General features: G+C 46.2%; 1 protein-coding gene across 5 annotated transcripts in view; it reads left to right on the top strand.

Moving 5' to 3' along the window:
• MYL4 (myosin light chain 4) overlaps window positions 1-17,135 on the top strand; it is a 35,898-nt gene that overhangs the window by 8,293 nt on the left and 10,470 nt on the right. Inside the window, exons 1-3 of one of the 5 annotated variants that reach the window (XM_043465719.1) lie at window positions 4,734-4,782; window positions 6,486-6,541; window positions 14,385-14,541. In XM_043465719.1, the coding sequence (XP_043321654.1) occupies window positions 14,419-14,541 (123 nt within the window). In that variant the 5' untranslated portion in view covers window positions 4,734-4,782; window positions 6,486-6,541; window positions 14,385-14,418. Of the gene's footprint in view, window positions 1-4,733; window positions 4,783-6,485; window positions 6,542-14,008; window positions 14,156-14,384; window positions 14,542-17,135 lie in introns of those variants that run through there. The other 4 variants (XM_043465729.1, XM_043465701.1, XM_043465710.1 and 1 more) reach the window with 4 other exon arrangements.

The following is a 17,135-nucleotide window of genomic DNA, read 5'->3' as shown; positions in this document are numbered from 1 at the left end:
ATGGGATCTCTCGTTGCCGTGCACAGACTGTCTAGTTCTGGTACAGGCTCTGGAGCATGTGTGCTCAGTAATTTCCTAGGCTTTAGTTGCTCTGGTAGCTCAGACAGTAAAGCATCTGCCTGCAATGCAGGAGACCTGGGTTTGATCCCCGTGTCAGGAAGATCCCCTGGAGAAGGAAATGGCAATCCACTCCAGTACTCTTGCCTGGAAAATTGCATGGACGGAGGAGCCTGGTAGGCTACAGTCCATGGGGTCGCAAAGAGTCAGACACGACTGAGCAACTTCACTTTCTTTCTTTCTATAGTTCCTTTTGGAGAAGGAAATGGCAACCCACTCCAGTGTTCTTGCCTGGAGAATCCCATGGACAGAGGGGCCTGGTGGGCTGCAGTCTATGGGGTTGCAAAGAGTCGGATATGACTAAGCAACCAACACACACACACACACACACACATGGAATAACTGATCATTTCAAGATCGAGAAAGGAGTACGTCAGGGCTGTATGCTGTCACCCTGTTTGTTTAACCTATACACTGAGTACGTCATGAAAAATGCTGGCCTGGGTGAGTTACAAGCTGGAATCAAGACAGGCAGGAGAAATATCAACAACCTCAGATATGCAGATGATACCACTCTAATGGCAGAAAGCGAAGAACCAAAGAGAAACTAAAGAACCTCTTGATGAGGGTGAAGGAGGAGAGTGAAAGAGCCAGCTTAAGACTAAATATGAAAAAACTGAGATCATGGCATGCAGCCCCATTACTGCATGGCAAATGGAAGGGGGAAAGGTGGAAGTAGTGATGGATTTTCTCTTCTTGGGCTCCAAAATCACTGCGGATGGTGACTGCAGTCATGAAATCAGAAGATGATTGCTTCTTCACAGGAGAGCGATGACAAACCTAGACAGTCTGTTCAAAAACAGAGACATTACTTTGCCAACAAAGGTTCATATAGTCAAGGCTCTGGTCCTCCCAGTGGTCACATGCAGTTGTGAGAGCTAGACCATAAAGAAGGCAGAATGCTAAAGAATTGATGCCTTCAAACTGTTGTGCTAGAGAAGACTCCTGAAAGTCCCTTGGACAGCAAGGAGATCAAACCAGTCAATCTTAAGGGAGATCAACCCTGAATATTCACTGGAAGGATTGATGCTAAAGCTGACACTCCAGTATTTTGGTCATCTGATGCCAACAGATGACTCATTGGAAAAGTCCCTGATGCTGGGAAAGATCAAGCGCAGAAGGATAAGAGGGTGTCCTAGGATGAGATAGCTGGACAGCATCACCGATGCAATGAACATGAACTTAGGCAAACTCTGGGAGATAGGGAGGCCTGGCATGCTGCAGTCCATGGGGTTGCAGAGTTGGACGTGACTGGGAGACTGAACGACAACGACAATAAGTTCCATGAAGGCAGGGACTTTGGCTTCTCATGATATCCCCATCACCTAGCAGAGTGCCCTGTACAAGTATGAACAGATTTTAAAATAAATCTCTAATCATTTTTAATATCTGATAATTGAATGGCTTGACCACTTAATTTATCTCTTACTGATCATAATTTGATGCTTTTCTTTTTTTTGGCTCCACCAAGCGTCACATGGGATCTTTAGTTCCTCGGCCAGCGATCGCACCCACTACAGGGGAAGCATAGATTCTTAACCACTGACCTTGCAGGGAAGTCCTGTGATGCTTTTTAAAAAAAAAACTTTTTTTTTTAATGTGGACCATTTTATTTTATTTTATTTTATTTTTTTTGACCCCCCACCCCCTATGTGGACCATTTTAAAGTCTTTATTAAGTTTTTTACAATATTGCTTCTCTGCTTTTTAAGTTTTTTGGGGCACTGAGGCATGTGGGATCTGAGCTTCCTGATTAGGGACTGAACATGCACTCCCTGCATTGGAAGGTGAACTCTTAACCACTAACTAGTCAAGGAAGTTAGTGGTTTTGATGCTTTTCTGACTTCCCCTCTCTGCTTTCCTGGTGGCTCAGACAGTGAAGAATCCACCTGCAATGCAGGAGACTGGGGTTCAATCCCTGGGTCGGGAAGATCCCCTAGAGAAGAGAATGGCTACCCACTCCAGAATTCTTGCCTGGAGAATTCCATGGACAGAGAAGCCTGGCAGACCACATCCATGGGGTTGCAAAGAGTTGTACACAACTCGGCAACTAACACTTTTCCCTTCTCTGGATATAGAGGGCCTTGTCCCTCTATATGCTGGCCTTGTCCACATGTTCTTGAGGTATTCAAAGTCAAGGCAGTGTCTGAAAAGGCTCATCAGAATATGCATCTTGGTTGAGGTGAGCACTGAGATGTGCTGCAGGGTCTAGGGCTCAAGGGCTCTGCAAACTCAAAGGGAAAGCGATAAATGGCAGGCAAATTAACTTGTCTGGAGTGAAGGCTATGTAAGCTTCTTTGAAATGGCGATGTTGGGGACAGTTGATAAGCTCTGGGTTCCAGGCTGATGACTTTAGACTGATAAAATAGACCCAGAGAGATGCCAGGGGTGACAGAGCTGGGGAATGACCTCATGAGAATGGAATCGGAGAAAGATTATGTTAACAGCTGAGGATTATGTGAAGTGGAGAAGAGAGTAGGGGCTGGGAATGCAGCAAAGAGGCTCCTAGGCAGTGTCGGCAACTCCCAGCTTCTATTATGGCAGGGTCCTAGATGGTTGATGGAAATGGAAATGGTTCTGAGTTACTCATTTATGGTGAGAAATATTCTTATCTAATTCCTTCTCCTTAGGGCATTAAGGTTCTAACCAGAAGGCAGCTTGATGAGTAAAGACTTTGAACCAAAAGAGTGAATTGGATGATCTTACTGACTATTATCTCCTTTTCCTCAGAAGGGGCACATATGTCTGACTGCTAGGTGGTGCAGTGGTGAAGAATCCGCCTGCCAGTGCAGGAGACACAAGAGATGCGGTTTGATCCCTTGGTTGGGAAGATCCCCTGAAGTACGAAATGGCAACCCACTCCAGTATTCTTGCCTGAAGAATTTCATGGACAGAGGAGCCTGGTGTGCTACAGTCCATGGGGTCTCAAAGAGTCAGATACGACTAAGCACGCATGCTAGACAAAAAATATCTGTATCATTTGGAGAGGACACCAACCGAATCATAGATTCTTTGTTTCTCCCTTTTCTAGGTTCTAGGGAGGCTTTCACTTTTCTCTAAATAAATTGCACAGCAATGGTTTAAACACAGACTTGATCGACTCCAGTCTTGAGTATACACCATAGTTGTCTTAAGTAGAAATTGTTATTATTGTTTATCTGTTTTTGTGTCACAAATATGTGATTTGGGAGATGGGTGATTAGCTAGGTTTAAAACATACTGAGTTTGAAGCTCTCAGGTGAGAAATGTCCAAAAGTCAATTGAAAATGTGAAGCTTGATCAATTTAGGAAGGAACCTGGGACTTGAGATCTTTTTCAGGTAGGATTCTAAGTGCTTTCTTTTTGGGGGTTATGTTACACCTCATAAAACTTAGTGAGGCTATTTATCAGTACATTAAAACTGTATTGATTTATACATCTGCATCCTCTATACCAAAAGGAAAAGGGGAGTGGCAGAGGATGAGATGGTCAGATAGCATCACTGACTCAATGACATAAATTTGAGCAAACTCCAGGAGACAGTGGAGGACAGAGGAGCTTGGCATGAGGCAGTCCATGAGGTTGCGAAGAGTTGGACACGAGTGAATAACAACAGTCCTCCATACCAGACAGTGAGCTCCCTGGGGTCAGGGATGGCCTCTTACTCATCTTAGTCAAAGTACCTACCTACTGTGGGTGCTCATTAAGTGTTGAATGAGTGAATGAGAGTAGTCTGGATAAAGGAGATGAAGGAAAAGAGGATCAGTGACAACTTTAGTGTTGTAAGTACAGAGAAGGCCTTGAGGTATCTAAGACCACAGATCTAGTCACAGAACAGTCGTCAATGGAGTGCTAGGGAGGAAGTCAGAATTCAAGAAGTACAAGAAGAAGCTGGTGTAAAGGGAAACCGAGAAAAGAGAATCATCTTTAGAACTGAAAGCACATGCTGAGAATAAATGCCTGCTAGGAGTCTGAGTCGCTTCCTCCTTACTTAAAGCCATCCATACTCTGGGTGCCAGGCCAGCTCTTCCACTGATGCCTTCTTGCTTCCATGCTCCCTGGAGGGGGTGCAGCAGGCCTCCCCTAGAGGGAACCCGCATCAGCAATTTCAGCTCCTACCGTTGCTGTAGAGTAGCGTCCTAGCTTCTTGTCCCACGTCTGCCATGACTTACAGTGTGACCTTGGGCAAGTCATCCCCTTTCCTCTGGGCCTCTAAAGTCCCTGGCAGCTGTCAGGATGCCTGGGAGAACACAGTTCGGATGACTGGTGAGAATTCCAACTTGCCCTTTGCGGCGTTTCTTCTATAAGTCGCCTTGCCAAACACCAGCTGTCCTGGGCTCTGCTTTTGGTCCTCAGGCTGACTCTCATCCACCTGTTACTGGGCCCCTCCCGGCGTCCTTCTTCCGCAGTGCAGTTCACAGATGCGCCACTAGGCGGCACTGCCTTGACCTCAGCACAGAAATTCGCTTCAACCATTGAGGCCGACTATTGAGTGGTGAGGTCAAACTTACGTGGCATTTTCCATCGGAACTAAAATAGCCGAGGAAATGAAGTTTGAGGAAACGATTTAAGTGCTCTGAGAGCCAGTGCTACCGTAATCCTTGAAATTTTGATTTTAGACGCCTTTCTACTTGTTTTCTGCTTTTACCTCAGGTGCCCTGGGCCTTAAGAGTCGCTGAGACTTCAGGTGACTCATTGCTTTTTTTTTCTCTTTCCTTGGTGGCAAGGAATCTCATATACAGAGGACTGGGTTAATCACTCTCCTTGACTTATAGCCTTCTTTCATCAGTGGTTCATATAAAGCCTCTCTTGTTTAATTGATTATTCCCTCTTATCTCATTACCCCTTCCATCTAAACTACACTCAGCATTATAGCGTTAGGCAACCATCAGATATTTTTAATGTGTATTTCTTTTGTTTATGTGTGTTCTTGAATAATAGGTAATGCTTCTAGTATGAATGTATTTTAAACTTTTTCATGTATTTCATTCCATCCGGTGTATCCAAAATTTTATCTCAAGATGCAATCAATATAAAAATTACTGAGATATATTACATTCTTTTTTGTCTTCAAAATCCACTGTGTGTTTTACTCTTACAGTGTACCTCAATTTGGATGCTAAATTTTCATCAGAAATACTTGAACTGTTTTTAGACCATAAAATTGATATTGAAAAGTAGATTCATGTACACGAGTTGTTCCAAGCATGCTTTAAAATTTTCCAGTAACTGAATTAAATACCAAAAAAACCCCACTTTCTTTTAATATCTGCATCCAAATTGATAAAATTGCTTTATTTTGTAGTTGATTTAACTTTGAAGCAAAAGCATATATCAGTTTCAAAACTATGTCCAAGATAAGTAAATTTACCAACTCTCCTGTCAATCAATATTATTCACATGAAATTTAAAGAGATATTGCATAAATTAAAAAGCAACTCTAAGATGTATTAATACCAACATTTAAACTTTCTTGTTGTTTTTGTAGCCAATTTACATAATACTATATCTCCTGCATATTTATGTTAGAAAACTCTGCACTAATTTGTACTATGAGAAATTTCAACTTTAGCATAAATTCTCATATCTGTCTAGCTAATTTGCAAATAAGCATTTTCTTTACTTGAAGCTTCAGTTTTAGCTCCTTCATAACCAATATGATATCAGTAAGATTGTATGCACATTTTTCCCCCAATTTTAATTATTTTCTCTACTTCTCTTTTCTTACTGGAGTATAATTGCTTTACAATGTTGTGTTAGTTTTTGCTGTCCAACGAAGTGAATCAGATATATGTATACACCTATCCACCTCCTCTTGAGCCTCGTTCCCACCCCAACCCGCCCTACCCCATCCCAACCATCGGGATCATCACACAGCACTGAGCTGAGCTCCTAGTGCTACACAGAAACTTCCCACTGCTGCTGCTGCTAAGTCGCTTCAGTTGTGTCCGACCCTGTGCGACCCCATAGACAGCAGCCCACCAGGTTCCCCCGTCCCTGGGATTCTCCAGGCAAGAATACTGGAGTGGGTTGCCATTTCCTTCTCCAATGCATGAAAGTGAAAAGTGAAAGTGAAGTCGCTCAGTCATGCCGACTCTTAGCGACCCCATGGACTGCAGCCTACCAGGCTCCTCCTTCCGTGGGATTTTCCAGGCAAGAGTGCTGGAGTGGGTTGCCATTGCCTTCTCCAAACTTCCCACTAGCTATCTATTTTACACATGGTAGTGCATATATATATATATGCATATATTTTTTAATTTATGGAAGTGTTATCATGGCTTAGATCTCATTCAGTTTCTCACTTATCACTGTGATCCTTTTGTGTATGCATCTAATCCTTTGCTTCTAACTGCTACATACTCTTCCATGGTACCTGTGCCTCTTACCCAGGGATTCCCAGTGATGGAGACCCAGATTGCTTCCAAGTCCTGCCACCACAAATCATGGTAAGGTGAATATCCTGTTCATGTCCTTTATGATCTTATGTGAGGTTTTTTTTTTGGATGTATACTTAGCTTGATTGCTCTTCTAACCACGAAGCACTACTGCTTCTGTCCCTCATATTTCTTAGCTTTCCTGTTTCTTTGCTTTGCTTTTCTTCTTCTAGGATATATTCTCTCTTTTGTCTTTCAGTTCCCTAATATATTTCCCAGCTGTATCCATTCCACTAATTTTCAAGTCTACTGTGTGCTCAATTTTAGTTATTCATTTTTTATGCCTAACATTGCTTATTTTATTAAAGTTGTTTTCCCTGTTTCAACTATTCTACTTTTCCATATGTGATATTTCTGTTTGATTCTTCTTTATGTTTTCTCATTCTGGTGTCATATTGGTAATATTTGCCTTGATCTCTTTTGAAAGCGAAAGTGTTAGTCGATCAGTCACGTGCAACTCTTTGCGATCCCATGGACTGTAGCCTGCCAGGCTCCTCTGACCACAGATCTCTCCAGGCAATACTGGAGAGGGAAATCATTCCCTGCTCCAGGGGATCTTCCTGAACGAGGGATAGAACCTGAGTCTCCTGTGTCGCAGGCAGATCTTCTACTGTTTGAACCACCTTTAACATGTTTATTAACCTACTTTTAAAATCTTGATCTGTTCTGGTCATCCTTCTACTTAAGGGACAATCTGTAATCAAGTGGGTTGTATCCATCTGAATTAGTTGTTCTCTTCACCTGTCTTGTTATTTTGCCCATGGGTACATAGGTTGCTCTGTTCAACAATGTGTACCAGCGCCATTTAGCTCAGGGGGTGAGGGTCAGGAGTGGATGAGTCCTAAGACTGAGAATCCCAGGCATCAAAACTCCCAAGTCAATCAGACCCAACCCCACAAAATAACTCCTCATGTCAGACATCACCCTTTGCCCCCCACCTCCCACGGGAGAAGCAACCTTAGGGGGAAGTGCTTCTTAGATTGCAATTCACTTGCTTGGAAAGTTGAGGGGATGAGGAGAGGAAACAACTGTCCAAAGTTCAGTTCCCCCTCCTGTTTTTGATTGGCTCCTCATGAGCACAGTGCATCTTCAATGCCCCGATGTTACCCTTACCAGCACCTGGATCAGTGTTTCTTTGTTGTTGTTTATTTGTTTTACAGAATTTTGTTGGGGAATCATTGACATACAATAATAGGCACATACATTAATTTGTACAGTTTGATAAATTTTGACTTTTGTGTACACTCCCTAAACTAACAGCCCGATCAAAATAGTGCATTTATCTATTCATCCACCCTGAAAGTTGTCCACAAAGTGATAGGTAGAAGGATAGATTTTAATGCTCCAGGGCAGAAAAAGTTCATTGATAACTTTTTTATTTTTAAATATATTAATTTGATTTTGAAGTATTTGATACTTAGAATATATGTAATGTTTATGTAAGTTATGAAGCATAAAACTAGTAACCATGAACCCATCTCTCACTTTAAGAATTATAACATAAAATAGCATTGCATTTTAAAAAATGTTTTAATTGTAGTAAAAGTCACACAAAACATACTAGTTTTTTAAAACATTTATTTATGACTGAGTTGGTCTTAGTTGGGGCTCTCAGGCATCTCTCTAGTCGCGATGTGAGGGCTCTGGAGCATGTGGGTTCTGTAGTTGCCCCAACGCAGGTAGAATCTTAATTTCTGGACCAGGGATTGAACCCATGTCCCCTGCATTGGAAGGCGGATTCTTTTTTTTTTTTTCCCATTTATTTTTATTAGTTGGAGGCTAATTACTTTACAATATTGTAGTGGTTTTTGCCATACATTGACATGAATCAGCCATGGGTTTACATGTGTTCCCCATCCTGAACCCCCCTCCCACCTCCCTCTCCATCCCATCCCTCTGGGTCATCCCAGTGCACCAGCCCCGAGCACTTGTCTCATGCATCCAACCTGGACTGGCGATCTGTTTCACACTTGATAATATACATGTTTCGATGCTGTTCTCTCAGATCATCCCACCCTTGCGGAAGGCGGATTCTTAACCACTAGACCACCAGAGAAGTCCCGAAAACATACTATTTTAACTGTATTTAGCTGCGCAGTTCAGTGGCACTCAGTACACTCGCATTGTGTAAGCCAGTAGTTTGAGTCCTGAAGGCGATGTCACATCACTGTCCTAAGAAATTGCAGGGAAGAGCGATGAAAACCTCAGACACTTTTTTTTTCTCTCATTCCACAGCCATGCCTGGCCACCTCCTGCCATAAACCAAAGCCACCCCTCACTCGCACCAGTTCAGAGTGGGGTCTCCCTCACCCAAGGAATATCTCACAGTTTTCTTCATTTTGTGGTATATTCTGTTTATAATTCTTCCACAGTTGACCTTGGGGGGGCGGGGCACCAGTCACACTGGTTCAATCAAGTTTAAGGATGTTGAGCACTTGCTCTGTGCTAGGCACTAAGCATTATCACCTGTATTAACTCATTTAATCTTCACAGTCACAGGTTATATTAGCAGCCCCATTTTACAGATGGGAAAACTGAGATATAAAGAAGTTAACTAAGGGGACATCCCTGGTGGTCCAGTGGCTAAGACTCCACGCTCCCAATATAGGGGCTAGGGTTTGATCCCTGGTCAGCGGACTAGATCCCACATGCACAACTAAGAGTTCTCAGGCCACAACTAAAGATCCTGCATGTTGCAACTTAAAAAAAAATCCCACAGGCTTCAAGAAAGATAGAAGGTCTGATGTGTCGCAACTAACATCTGATACAGCCAAATAAATAAAATAAGTTAACTAGTTGTCTAATTGGCAAATTAATCAGGACTCTAACCCAGGACTCTAACTTCTGAGTGGGTCCTTGCGGCAGAGCCTGACTTGTCCAGTGCCCTCTATGGGAACAGATAAAAGCAGTGCTGGCCAGGGCTTGCCCCGTGATGTCCAGCTGATGAGACACTGGCCAGACGAGAGGAGGGGGGTGGTGACAAGAACAAGGCATTAATAGCCAGGCCTATTGTCAGCAGCGTTTGATCCCGGGCAGGAGGCTCTAACTGATCTCTCTCAGGGCAGGACACAGCGCTGGGTGGTCAGAGGCGAAGGGAGGAGGATGTGTGAGTGTGTGTCAGCTCAGCCCAGTCAGTCCGGTGGTCTCCGTCCTCCCCTGTGTGTTTGTCCAGATTCGACATGTGGTGTAAGCTGATTGGTGTGAACTGTTCTGCGTTTTCCATCTCCTCCTCCTGTTGGCAGCATGTGAGTGGCTGCACCCACTCTGGCTGGGGACCATGCCTCCCTGGAGGCCGCAGTCAGGCTGCCGGTTCTTGCCACCTCTTCTTTCTTTTGCTTTGATTGGTCAACACGTATTGATGGATAAAACCCTGCCATAGGCCCCCTGAAGGGTATTCTCAGGAGTGTGTGTGCGCTCAATGGTGTCTGACTCTGGAATCCCATGGACTGTAGCCCACCAGGCTCTTCTGTCCATGGGGTTCTCCAGACAAGAATACTGGAGTGGGTTGCTATGCCCTCCGGGGGGAATCTTCCCAACCCAGGGATCGAACCCCCATCTCTTCCGTTTCCTGGAAGGTGGATTCTTTACCACTGCGTCACCGGGGAAGCCTCAAGGGTATTCTAGGTGGATGAGATTGGAAGCAAATGGCAGTGACTGTGAGGCAGAATGAGGACCATAAGAAAGTGGAACCTCCGATCCAGTTCCTGGGGTCTCATGAACTGTGGGCATCACTGAGTTTGAGTAATAACAAGGCTAGTGTCAGGTATCTTGACTCTTGATGCATGTTTCTTCCTGGGAAACCATAGCTCCCCTCTAGTCACTTCTGAAGTGCTAGCCACTTTGTTTTTAGCTGGGGTTGCTTAACGAGAGTCAGAAATTGATTTGAGGAGCGTCTCCTTCCCCACTGAGGTTTCAGGCAGGCAGGTTCCTCGTCTGAATGTCGCTGACAGGCAGGCTGCCTGGCCCCAGGGAGCTGCTACATGCTTTCTGAGCCACAAATATTTCACTCTGTGGGTACCCAGCAGCTGCCCTTCCCCTCTCCTGTTCCCTTCCACCTCTTTCTCGTTCCTAAACCCACACCTTACAATCACATTAGCCACTGCCACGTTAGTCATCCCTCCCTCCTGGGGGCCCCTCTCCTGCCTGTCTTTTTGGGAAAGCAGAAACCAGAGCCCACCTCTAGCTTCCTCTGCCTCAGAACGCAAAGTGAAATTGACAAGTCTTGTTGTTTCCTCTGTGCCAGAGATGGCTTGTGGTGCCTAACTAATATTTCATACAAAAGCTGGAGAAGAAAATGTTTACTGTTGAGGATCCTGAGGGTGCTGGGCCCAAGATTTAGAAATGGCAAAATCAGGATTCAGACCTGTGCTTGTCTGCCTCCAAAGCCCATGCCCTTTCTGTGTTTCCAGATCCCCCAGCCCAATTCAGCGTTCTCAGCTTTCTAACCTCAGAGCTTTGTTCCCAAGAAGGCTGGACACTTTGCTTTACCTTAGAATTGAAAGCATTAAAAAAAAAAAAAAAAACTTAAAGAATAAATAAAAGAGGAGAAAAAAGAAAAAGAAAGGAAAAGACAGCCTTCTAGCTGCTTGTCTTTTGGCGATCATACTTCTTCCCAGAATGGTTAGAATAACTTGTTCTTCTATTCAACTGGTTATTTTTAAACCTTTAAACCATAGAACTATATCCTAGGAAATGACTGTGGGGCCTCTAGCATATAAACACGCAGGAGTCATACTGATTGAAGTGGCAGGGGTATGTCCCTTACAGCCGGAAGCCAGTTAAGGAAGCCTTACATATCTGTTGACCCCTGAAAGCTCCTGATTATCTCTCATTTTAGAGATAAGGAACCTGGGGCCCAGACGGGGAAGTGGCTGGCAGTCAGAACTAGTAATGTCCGGCTCTTGTAGCTTCTGGCCTGCAGCTTTCTTTCTTTCTTTTTTTTTTTTTTAATAATTTTGATTTGTGTATTTGTTTTTGGTTGCACTGGGTCTTTGTTGCTGGGCAGGCTTTCTCTAGTTGCGACAAGCAGGGTGTACTCTTTGTTGTGGTGGGCTGGTTTCTCGCTGCGGTGGCTTCTCTTGTTGCGGAGCATGGGCTCTACCTCGGGGGCTTCAGTAGTTGCAGCATGCGGGTTCAGTAGCTGTGGCTCCTCGGCTGTAGAGCACAGGCTCAGGAGTATTGGCTGTGTTGCTCCAGGGCATGTGGGGTCCTCTCGGACCAGGGATCGAACCTGTGTCTCCTGAATTGGCAGGCAGACTCCCGTCCTCCACTGCGCCATCAGGGAAGTCCCTGGCCTGTCGCTTTCTAGTGTGGCTGTCTCTGCACCTCGTCCAGGAAGGGAATGTGAATAGGGGCAGAGAGAGAAGGAGAGACTGGGCTTCCTATTCCCTCCTTCCTCGTCACCAACAACCTGAGCTCCCAACACCCTTGGAGGAGGTGGTCAGGGAGAGGACAGCTGGGAATACTGAAGGGTGCTAGCAGGTGACAGGAGTCAGAAGGAAGATAGAAGGCAGAAGGGGTAGGGGGAGGAGAAAAGAGCCAAGGAGCCGCCATGCCAGCCCAGGACGGGACGGGCCTAGGGTTTGGGCCCTGGCCTTGCTCTAGGATCCCTTGGATTTGTCCTGGTCCCCTTTCCTGGATCGGTATCTTTTTAAATATGTATTTATCTATTTGGCTGTGTGGGGTCTCAGTCAGCACAGGGCCTCCCTAGCTGTGGCATCAGGCTCAGCAGTTGTGGCCTGGGCCTAGTTGCTCTGCAGCACATAGGATCTTAGTTCCCGAGCAGGGATAGAGCCCACATCCCCTACCCTGCAATGCAGATTCTTATCCACGGGACCACCTGGTGAGCCCCCTGCCTGTTTTCCTTGGAGGCGTCTCTGCTCACCGATGGAGGGAGCGCGTGCAGGGTACAAGAGGGGCAGGTAGTGTAGGAACACCACGTGGACACAGGGAGCCGGGATTAGCCGGCCCCGCTCTGCCCATGAACAGCCGAAGGTCTCACGGTAGCTCTGAAGTCTCCTGGGCCTCAGGTTCCTCGTCAAACCAGGTGGGATGAGACGATCTCTAAGGGCCCTTTTGACTCTGATGCTGGCACCTGGAGCCTGTGCTGAGGGAGCCCAGAGAATGGGCAGATGCGGACTCCGGAGCACCAGGTGTTAGGTGCTCTAGAAATCTTGTTTTATAGGAAAGGAAACCGGACCTAGAAAGGCTCTGACTTTTCTGCTTCTCTCAGCTTTATTTCTCTTCATCCTCTGAACTATAGAGCTGTAAGATTCAACTCAAAGCAATTCTATGCAGTGGATAAGCTTTTTTATCATTGTTTTTCTGAGCTTTTTAACTTTCAACTTTTTTTTTGTAACAAAAACAGTACATGCTCGTAAAAATTTCCATGAATACAGGAAGTGAAAAAACTAAAAAACTGAAAATTGCTGTCATCCTCCTGTCCTTACCCTTCGAGTCCCCAGGGGTGTCTCCTGTTGACAGTTTGGTGTGTATTCTTCCTGACATTTTCTGATGAACCACAAACATACCTGTCCCCCACTCTATGGGATTATAGTATCAATTATTCAAGCATAAGTCTTCCCATGTGGCACAGTGGTAAAGAATCAGCCTGCCAATGCAGGAGACACAGGTTTAATCCCTGGGTCGGGAAGATCCCCTGGAGTAGGAAATGGCAACCCAGTCCAATATTCTTGCCTGGGAAATTCCATGGACAGAGGAGCCTGGTAGGCTACAGTCTATGGGTTGCAAAGAGTTGGACACAACTGAGCATTCATGCGCTGCATTGAAGCATAAACTTTAGAATCAAACACACCTTTGTTCTAATCCTAGTTTGTAGCTCATTAGCTGAATGGCCTTGCTATTTGACTAGTTTTAGTCTCATTCTCCTCATGTACAAAATGGGAGTAATAGTAATATCTACCTTATAGGATTGTAGGGAAGATTTAAGGAAATTTTCTATGAATGACAGTTAACTACAAGTGCCTGATACATAGTAACACACACACACACACACACACACACACACACACACACACCCAGGGGGCACAGAGTGAGTTACGGGTATAGTAAAAATGAGACTCAAGTTTTCTGACTTCTAGTCTCATTGACTTTCAGCCAAACTGTCTGCTTCTCACTCTGTCCCTGCTGGGCACAAGTTACATGCTCCATTTTTGTTGAATGAATGAAGCTGTAGGGGGTGAACCCAGTAATCTGAGGTCTGCGGGGGTTCCTGGGGAGCCACCTCTGAGAGATGGAGGGTTTTACCCTGTGGATTGGGAGGGTGTGAGACAGTGCGGGTTGGCCCCACCAGCTGCTGCTCCGGGGCTGCAGGCTGGAGTTGAACCTCAGGGCAGAGCCGAGGCCCCAGAGTGGCTCTTGGCTTAAAGGATCTTGGCTTAAAAGGAATGTGCAGTGGGCTGCCTCTGCTCAGGAGGGGCTAAAAAAAGCTTGGCCCTCCCCTGGGCTTTGTGTGAGGGTTATCAGCTGCTCAAGTCAGCTCATCTCTCTGGCTGGACTCTGGCATTTTTGAGAGGCTCTGTTTCCCTGGCCCCTCTGGGCGTCCACCAGTTGACAGGAAGGGGTCAGCCTCCCTGTCCCCGAGGTGGAGGCCGCGGGGCGTGTGAGGTGTGGGGGGAAGGGCCGGGGGAGGGGGCTGGTGGCCCCAAACCTGGTGACAATGCTCAGTTGTCCGCTGTACCCTGCTGGTGTTTCTTCCTTTTATAGTCAGCAGCAGTTGCTCTCACTCTCACCCAGCCCCTCTCTGGGGGCTCCTGCCCAGGATAAAAGGGGCAGGAGGCGGCCCAGGCTCCCATCTCATCTCCCCGGCGCTCCACATCTCTTGATTCCTTCCTAGATCCCACCTCCTCGGAAGAGCCCAACAGGACAACATGCCTCCCAAGAAGCCTGAGCCTAAGAAGGAGGTGGCCAAGCCAGCCACAGCCCCGACCCCGTCTCCTGCCCCACCTCCTGAGCCCCTCAGGGAACCTGCCTTTGACCCCAAGAGCGTAAAGGTGAGTGAGCCTTAGCCATTGGGATGAGGGTGGGCTGACATTCAGGGTTCTCTTGGCCCTGGAGCTCAGAGATCTGCTTCATGGAGGCTGGACCAGGGTGAGGGCTGAGGTGTCCGCGCCCCCGATCCTAGTCTCAGGGGCGATGGAGAAGGTGCTGGGGAGCACTCTTTTGGTTGGTAGGCTGTTCTTTTGCCTCAAGAACAGCTTTCTGCCCTGACTGAGGAAGCTCTGTTCTGTTATCCGACATTTGCTCAGTAAAGTCGGAAATGGCAGGAGGTGCAACCAACCAACCACCCAAACTATTTTTCAAGCACCATAGTGAAGAAAAAAGACTGTGTGATATCTTTAAGAGAAAAGACGCAGAATAATCACTTCCAGTTTACTGCAGAGTTGATGATGTCAATAGCGAGGCAGCATGATCTCTGTGTGCTGGGGTCAGGGAAAGGCTTCACTTGCAAAGACCCTTGCAGTGGATGGGTGGTGGGGGGCAAGGAGACCCTAGGTAAGGTGAGAAGAGCCAGCTTGCCTCTCCTTTTCCCTACCCAGGTGAGCCCCTCCTGTGTGGGTTCTAGAATCATTCAGTGTTTCTCTTTCTCCCTCACTTAGAGCCCTCACTTCATAATGAGGTGTTGAGAGAGTTTTGGAGGTTGCATTGTTTGGCAGGCCATCAGTTATGGCCCAGTGGTCAGGAGGCTGGTGTTCGACTCTCAGCCCATGTTGTCTCCTTTCCTCCTCATCTGCGCTCTTACCCTGGGCTCCTGCTTGGAGTAGGCAGTGGTCTGGCCCATCCCAGTCTGAGACCCTCTGTCTCAGCAGGTGTGGGGGCTGGGCTAGGCTTCCCTGGCTGCCCCAGCCCTGTTCCCTCTCCGCCCCGCCCTGCTTGCCTCACGCCTCCAAGGAAGGCTCCTCTCCTTGGAGCTGGTGTAGACCCTGCCTGCTGATTCAGTCATTTTAGGCCTCTCAGTTATCTGGCCCAGCTGCTTAAGGGATGGAACTGGGAGGGGATGGGCCACGGAAGGAGGGGGTCAGAGCCCCCTGGAGACTGAAACAGTTTTAAGCGTTGGCACCAGAATGTAAAAGGTCAAGTGGCTACTGGTATGAAAAGCTATTAATAACTGGTTGGGAATGGTGGGCCCTTGGGGATCTCAGCCTCAGGGCAGAGCTGGGGGGTTGGTGAGGAATCAGATCAACACTACAGCTCAGGGCCTGGTTCTGTAACAAAGAGGCCAGGAAACTAGCCCCCAGAACTCTAACTGGATGACCCTTCTTGGCCCTGCCAGGGTTCTTCCGAGTGCCCGCAGCCCTGGGGGACCTGCCACCGTGCCCAGAACCGTAGGTTTAACCTATAGTCATTCCAGCAAGGAAGCAGTTAAGCAGAACTGGCTTGGCCAAGAGATGGAGGCCCTTGCCCCACCCCTGAGCTTGGTTATGGGACACTCTGGGGAAACTGAGGCAAAGGAAAAGACCTTGAAAGTCCCTGAAGCTTTTCTAGGTCATATACCACTCCCTCTATGAGCAGAGCCTAGCAAGAAAAGCTGACTATCTTCCCCTTTAGGAAACCTATATTTCTGATTAGTTCTGATAATGTACTGTTCCTGTGGGTCAACCTAGTCTGGACAAGAACTGCCTGCTGGTATCAACGGAGTGCCTTCTCTTTGGCCTATCACTTCCCCTCCATCACCCACCTTCCCCAGTTTCTTGCGTCTGGTTGCAATTGTCTTCTCCATGTCTGGGTCTTCCAGTTCTAGGAGTTGTTGAAGTTGCTTTAAAGTGGAAAAAAAATTAGGTATCTTTCTGAGGGCCATTTCCCCTCTTATACTGACCCAGTTCCTTTGCTTAGAAGGTTCTTTGCTCAAAGACAGAGCAAAAGTACAAATGAAAATTAACCAGACAAAGACAAATACTGCATGGTAGCACATGCCTGTGGAATTTAAATAAAAACAAAAAGTCAAACTGGAGAAACAGAGAGTAGAAAAGTTGTTGCCAGGGGCCAGTCTGAGGATCTAATGTAAAAATGGTGATGACGATCAGTAATACCGTATTGTATAATTAAAATTTGCTAACAGAGTAGGGGGCTTCCCAGGCGGCACGATGGTAAAAAACCTACCTGCCAACCCAGGGGACATGAGAGACACTGGTTTGATCCCTGGGTTGGGAAGATCCCCTGGGGAAGGGAAAGGCAACCCACCCCGGTGTTCTTGCCTGGAAAATCTCATAGACAGAGGAGTTCATGGGATCACAGAGAGTCAGACATGACTTAAGTGACTTAGCACAGCACAGTAGAACCTGAGTGCTCTCACAAAAATAAAATAGCAAATAAATAAATAAGGTGACACATGTATCAGTTAACACATGGGAGGAATCCTTTCACAATGTATACATATATTAAATCATCACAATGTACACTTTCAAAATCTTACAGTTTTGTCAATTATACCTCAATAAAGTAGAAAAAAATTTTTAAAAAGATAAAGCAAAAGTAAACTTCAGTCCAATGTGTGTGGTTATGACTATATATTCTGATGTTATGTTTTTATATTAATATCTCTTACATGTTTTCTCCTGGGACTTAAAGCATTGCCAAGTAAGGCAAA

The sequence above is a fragment of the Cervus canadensis genome, chromosome 1 (assembly GCF_019320065.1).
Source record: "Cervus canadensis isolate Bull #8, Minnesota chromosome 1, ASM1932006v1, whole genome shotgun sequence".
Taxonomy (NCBI): domain Eukaryota; kingdom Metazoa; phylum Chordata; class Mammalia; order Artiodactyla; family Cervidae; genus Cervus; species Cervus canadensis.
Note: the sequence above shows the minus strand (reverse complement) of the source record. Positions and strands in the feature narration are given on the sequence as shown.